The following is a 6,890-nucleotide window of genomic DNA, read 5'->3' as shown; positions in this document are numbered from 1 at the left end:
TGCATCTAAATCTTAAAGGGGGGGGGGTGAGAGGGATTACTTATCCTATCCTAGGTATTCCTTAAAGAGGTGGGGTTTCAGGTGTCTCCGGAAGGTGGTGATTGACTCCGCTGTCCTGGCGTCGTGATACCTCACTGACCATCCACAGAATTATACTTCAATAAGTCCTTCTGCTATCCCTAACTTTTAGATACAGGGGAGTGGATTGGGGTATATTCATCTAAGGTTAGAAGCCCCTGTTTTGGATCCCAGTGTGGATGAAATGTAGTGTTATTATTTTGATATGAACTGTTACAGGCAGTCATGAATATTTACTTTTTGCAGCTATTTTAAATCATTTTTGATAAGACAGTCTTGCTACTAGCCATCTCAACAAACACATCAGATCAAAGAATACATAGAGATACTGCATCTTAATTGCATATATACACACAAAATATGTATAATGCTAATGCTTTTATCTATACTAAAACTGACAGGTGCACTAATGCCAATTTGTTGTATTCTACCCATTGGGTACCTTTCTATTACTATGGAACACCTGTGAAGCCTTTGTACAAATTGGAGTTATATTATTTAATGTGGTTATATAATTAGATTTTTGTTAGTAATTATAGGATATCTAATGTGGAGTTGACAAAGTTTATTATTTCTTTGTCTCGGAAGATTGGTACTTAAGAGGAGAGACATTGGGTTAACGTTACTTAGATCAAAGTCACACTCAGCAAAACAAGTGTGAATAGGGAGAAAGTCAATTGTGTCAAGAAGAGACTTGTGTATGTGGTATGGTGCTAACAAGTTAACTAACCCTTGGTTGAGCTTTTAGCATCATTCTCCACTCTCTTCTGAGTGGAACTGCGAGACCTCTGGTGGCCATAATAATCTACCACAGTACCAAGCCTCTGGGCTTGTTTCTCTGGTTGCCTTCTGATTCATGTATGAATGATAGTGTTACATTCTGATTGAGAGATGTAGCATGAAGCAAAGGATGAATTATGTTGTACCCATAGCCTGAGAATGGTTTTAAGCAATTATTATTATTTTTTTAATGTAAAAGTGAAAATGCCTAAGGTTAACAAATGAACTTGTCTAATGTGTCAGTTTTTTCCCTCGTCATGCATGTTTGTATTTGAACATTCCCTAAAGGTCACATTCAGTGTAACAATAGTGATAGTAGTGATTCCGTTACGAATAACATCAACAACTCTCAGAAAATACATACTGCTACCCAATTGTTTTTTTGATTGTAGATATTTGCTTTTAGTTTTTTTTTTGCATGGCCTTGGCTGTAGCTAGGTTTCCATCCAATTGGCGACAGATTTTCATGTGAATATTCTATAATCCGCATTAAAACAATATGTCCATGTTCCCATCAGAGTCGTTTTCATCATATTGATTTGTTGCGGTTAAAGGTTGTGCGCGATGTAGTGCACGTAAAAATAACTTTGCGGTTAAATTCCCATTCAGGGCTCGACCCACCCAGTGTATAATTAAGAACAACAAGCGATGTAGGCGAAACAGACAGGGTAGGCTTAGATACTTGAGAACATTTTGTCTCAAAATGTATTTATTTTTAAACATAAATACATTTGCACAATTAGCATAGACATGAGATTGGTCAAAACAAGACATGGTATCAATAACATTATAAACTGGATGGTTCGAGCCCTGAATGACGATTGGCTGAAAGTACCGTTTACCACGGGTTTGACAAAACATTTATTTTTACTGCGCTAATTGCGTTGGTAACCAGTTTATAATAGCAATACGCCACCTCAGGGGGTTGTGGTATATGGCCAATATACCACGGCTAAGAGCTATTTGATCAAATAGAAGTTTCGCAATGATTACGTTGTTAGGAGTCTACTGATAGAAGTAGGATTCGTGACAACCCGGTAACTTTGAGAAAAAAACACTTTTATAGTTTGTGTTTGGTCTTCACAAACTACCACAGCTTCAAAGCAAACACCGCCCATTTCTAAAATATATATTTTTAAAATGTGATTTTAAATGTAACCCCAGCCACACTGCTAACCGTATGCCTAACCTTAAATTAAGACCAAAAAGCACGTTTTTGTTGATTTATTTTCACGTAGCCTATTTTGACTTTGTGCCTGTGACGATAACTAGTGGAAACCGATGTGCATGTATCTGCACGCTCATTGGCTAGAATGGTCCCACCAACTGCCTTCCATTTTTGAAGACGTTTCATTGTTTGAGCAGCCACTAGAGTATCTGGTCAATATAATGGATAATCTGTGATACGAGACACATTTGATTTCCCACATAGCTAGCAACAATGACAAGAGGCTGCCATCTGACATTTCAGAATCATAATGCACGACTTCCTGCCATATCGATGCGCGCACATTTTCTTGACGTTGTCAGCCAATCCGTCTAAACCTGGTTATTGTAAGTGATGTGGAAGGAAAGCTGCAGTTGTATGACTGACTCAAATCCATGCTCACCCCCTCCCTAGAACAACTCTGTAAACCCTCTCCATCCGCAGCAGGGTGACCACTCAGCCCCCAGCCAGCTTCCTCTTCACACACGGGGCAGCCTGTCAAGTTACACTTCTTCTGCCCCTTCAACTGATCTGGGTTACCATGACAACAGCCCGGAGCCAGCCAAATAGTGCCATGCATGAGGGGGTGGGCCTGGCATACTCTGTCCCTTTAGTTATTAGAATGACTTTGCAAGAATATAGTATTCTCATTGTTGTGGAAGGAGTGAGTGTGTACATGTAAAAATCAAATGGATTATTATTTTGCTCTGTGGATTATTTGCACTTTTAAGTGTGGTACATTAACTGGAAATTGCACTTTCTTAGTGTGACAGTGAGAATCATCCCAGAGAAGATAATGTCCTGATACATTTGTTGAGACCCTCTTGACTGTGTTTTGTCAAATTTGTGTAACATTTGCTTAGAATTCCTCACCCAAGATGTTTTAATGTCATTCAATAATACTTATGTAAACTTGGTTCTGTGAACCAAATTAGTATGTGAGAATTTTTCTAAGTGATAAAATATTGACGCAACCTTTATTTGTGTGCCGTCTATTCTCCTAGTGTAGGGTGGTGACTGATCTTTACACAGTATGGTTTTTACACATTTATTGGTCAGAGTGCAGGCTTGAGGTTAGTGTCCTATAACATGCACACACACAAACTCAATTTACGAGACTACCTGTCATTAATGAGAAGATAATACATTTTATTTATTGAAATATGTCAGCTACTGACCCAAATTTGGTTTTAAAACAATTTTTCCATGAGGCACTAGAAGGGACCAATTTTGGATACATTCTTTCAGCTTTATGCTTCAGCTCAAATAATAAAGCGTCACATATACAAACACTAAGTTGATCTAATATTTTCATCCAACGTTCTATTATTGACAAGTATATCCAAGAAATACCCTCAACTAACACAGGTTGACTTTGGAGTCGGACTATTCCTGACAGCAGTATACTGCATTTGCCTTCATGGCCAGACATTCTCCATGCCAGTGGACATTGGAATAGAGAGAATGAACATGATAAAGTGGTGTAAGTTGCCACCATCTGAAAGGTGGAATTACATCCCTACTTGGCTCTGTCAGTCTATAATCAGCAAGGCATGAGTGGCTCAGTGGAAGAGAATGTTATTGTGCTTTATATTGGGGATCTGCTCTGTTCTTTAGCCTCCCTCATGTGCTTGGGCTGCAGGGGAGGCATGTCTCCCCTCTTCTCACACATATCCACAGCTGCCAAACAGAAGAACGTAGAGTAGTCAAAAATGCCTCAGTCTTTGTTGGTGGAGATGCAAGACAATCAAGAACTCATCTGGTCAATATTGACCCAGCGATGTCCTTTACTCACCTTCCACTATTTCTCCAGCAAATACCGGACATGGCGATAACCACATTTTGAGAGACTGAGGATCCTGTGATGGACTGTATCAGCTGTATCAACCAGGTAAAGATAAACATATGTTGAAATACAGCATACATGCATCAGTGAATTTTCTTATTGAAATTGAACAGATTCTGATGAAGTCTTACATAAAACTGCCTAAAGGTCTTACCTTCTTTATAGCAGCTTTAAGGAAGGCAGATCGTCTGTACATCTCATAGCAGTTAAAGCTGCTCCTCAGACAATGAGAGACAAACCCTGGACAACACAGGGGAAAATGTTCATGTACGAATTCTTGCAACAAATATGTTGTTGTGCAGTTACCACAAACGCTTTGTTAATACAATGTAGAATATATGAACCTTACCGCATCTTCTGTATGTCATCCTCGTCAACCTTTTGGCACCTCTCCGTTTTCTTCTCAGGCTCCAATTTCAGCTTTTTGGAAGCAGGGTGACCTGCGGTTCCCTCATCCTCATCTCCAGTCATAGAGTCCTTCAGCAGGTCATGCAAAGTAAACAGGATTGTAGGGAAGATGTAACAAATAATAACTATATATTGAGTCAGGCTAGTGAGCTCTGTTGTGAGGTTGTTGTAGGGTTCCAGTACTTTGGGGGGCAATTTGTTTCTATATCATGACACTCTTTATAAGTTATAGTTATTAAGTTATAGTTATTCCAACAACACACTTAATTGATTGTGAGGATGGATCTTCAGTGTCTGCATCCGAGGTCACGGGTACTTCTAAAGTGTCTTCGGTTTTAGGGCTTTCTCCAGCAGCCAATGATATCTTAGAGTTGGATTCAGTCTTTATCAGAGCCGGGTCTGCCATAGCTCATTTGAAATCTTACCACACAAATCGAACTTATAATTATGCAACAGTCAAAGCGGCAATGGTCGAGTCCAGAAACAAACTAGTTAGCTGCTAGCAAAATAATTACTTCACAGCTAACGTTAACTACGCTCACTTACTAGCCTCGTGGAACTCAGTATATCTCATTTATTGACGGTTAGCTGCTTTAGTAAAATACCAGCAAAAGCGCGAAAGAAAAATGTTTTGAATTTAGAACATTCGCGGTCGGAAGCTACTGCTCAAATCCACTTCCTTTTCCCGGGTCGTCACTATAGCCACAAAATCATAAACCCCGCCCATTTCTAAAATGTATTTATTAAACCTAACCTTAATCACACTGCTAACCTTACGCCTAACTCTAACCTTAAATTAAAACCAAAAACCACATTTCTATTTTCAAGATTTGTTACGATATAGCCAATTTGGACATTGTGCTTGTGGTAACTAGTGACAACTCCTTTCCAACTTCATTGGTCTTTATTGAGAGAATACTGAAAACAATGTGCGACTTTGTTTATAGTTGTCTTTTCTCTGTCAGTTGAGTAAAGATACACACACAGTTATATTTTGTCCAGTGCTTTAGTTGAGTACTTCCATTCAACTAGTCATAATGCTTGGCTTGTCAATGGGAAATAAAATACTATGCTTTTTTTCAGATGATGCTCTGGCTAAATGTAATTTGGTAATCGAAGTTAAATTATATCAATATGTCAATAGCCTCCATTATTAAATGGAATATACATTGAACTCTGGCACCCACATATATTTTGTGTTTAACGATCCTACAGTTTTTTTAAGGAGAGAAAAAGGATGCCAACATAGTTGATTATTGCATGTACAACCATGTGCACATGTACAGTGTACTTACTGTGCACTTACTGTATTTAGTACAAAGATATATTTTGTGCATATTGGTATAGAATAATCACAAATGAGAAATTACGAAAAAGAATGACTGATCGACGTCAGCTTAGGGCCAGTTTCGAGGAAGTGACGCGCGCATGAGACTGGGCGAAGGAAGTTTGCTCCGTGGTACTGAACGAAACTTTTCCCCGGAGCTACAGTGGGAGATCAGAACAATCCTGGAGAATTGTGTTGCCGGGAGAGTGATCCAGTCGTGCAGGGAACCATTGTTTTCCTCAGTACGCCTGTGAGATTGGTAGAGGACCGCAAAGGATTTTTTTCTCCCGTGTTCTATCCCCCTACTCTATCCGAGATGGGGAAGGAGCAGGAACTCCTAGAGGCGGCGCGCACTGGAAATCTTGCCGCTGTGGAAAAGCTTCTTTCTGGGAAACGACAATCGACTGGAAGTGGCAGTGGATCATCGGGGACTGGTGGAAGCAGCAATATCAGTGGTCACAATGCTTCTCACCCGCTGTCCAGCCTTCTCAGGTAGGGGAGATCAGTGGATGAATGGGAGGCAGAGCGCGAGATGTTCGGAACAGGAACGTCGGTGCATGGGCACGTTGTAAACGGCACAGCCACGTTCAGTAAACAACCTCCCGGAGTAATCAGTTTATTGTATTTCGGTTGCAATAACAGCAGCAGCTATTAATTTGTTAGTTTGCAGTGTACCCTTGCTTCGCCATGTTTAATAACATGTTCACGTAGCCATGCACGCGCAATGAAGTGCCTCTTTGTTAGATGATCGTCAGTGAAAAATAAATAAATGTAATGCAACATAAAACTCGTTACATATTCAAGATATTCATATGTAGTAGATTGCAACCTCGAGTCGTCATTTGTTTGTGTGTGAACCTAACTACTCACATGCTTTTTGGTTTGTCTAGACATTTTGGAACGTTGAGAAAAATAGTCTACGAACGCCCTAGCATAATTATAAAAATGTTTATTTTATTGTCACAGGTGCAGTGAAATGTGTTGTTCTATACAGGGTCAGCCATAGTATTACGGAATTAGGGTTAAGTAAGTGCCTTTGTCAAGGGCACATCGACAGATTTGTGGTATGGTCGACTCTGTATTTAATTCTGGGACATTTCGGTTACTGGCCCAACTCTAACCAATAGGCTACATGCCTATTAATGTTTGACGCCAGACCCATTCATTTTCGTATGCCACGGTGAAATTCGTTTACATAAACCAAGAAAAACGCAATAAAACAGGATCTGTGAGTAAAATGGGTC

At 39.7% G+C, this 6,890-nt stretch overlaps 1 protein-coding gene and 1 pseudogene across 12 annotated transcripts in view; one reads left to right on the top strand and one right to left on the bottom strand.

Annotated features, from left to right (window-relative positions):
• Positions 1-1,498: 1,498 nt before the first annotated feature.
• On the bottom strand, positions 1,499-5,000 carry LOC124045877 (annotated as a pseudogene). The gene is made up of 4 exons (XR_006840912.1): positions 4,261-5,000; positions 4,066-4,151; positions 3,861-3,943; positions 1,499-3,745 (listed from the first exon to the last, which is right to left on the bottom strand). The product of XR_006840912.1 is annotated as a transcription initiation factor TFIID subunit 11-like (transcript).
• A 724-nt stretch (positions 5,001-5,724) lies between these two features.
• LOC124045867 (ankyrin repeat and SAM domain-containing protein 1A-like) overlaps positions 5,725-6,890 on the top strand; it is a 189,225-nt gene continuing 188,059 nt past the window's right edge. For all 11 annotated transcript variants that reach the window (XM_046365621.1, XM_046365619.1, XM_046365617.1 and 8 more), the window contains exon 1: positions 5,725-6,138. In XM_046365621.1, coding sequence (XP_046221577.1) covers positions 5,963-6,138 — 176 coding nt within the window. In that variant the 5' untranslated portion in view covers positions 5,725-5,962. The remainder of the gene's footprint in view (positions 6,139-6,890) is intronic.

The sequence above is a fragment of the Oncorhynchus gorbuscha genome, linkage group LG10, assembly GCF_021184085.1.
Source record: "Oncorhynchus gorbuscha isolate QuinsamMale2020 ecotype Even-year linkage group LG10, OgorEven_v1.0, whole genome shotgun sequence".
In the NCBI taxonomy this organism is placed as follows: Eukaryota; Metazoa; Chordata; class Actinopteri; order Salmoniformes; family Salmonidae; genus Oncorhynchus; species Oncorhynchus gorbuscha.
Note: the sequence above shows the minus strand (reverse complement) of the source record. Positions and strands in the feature narration are given on the sequence as shown.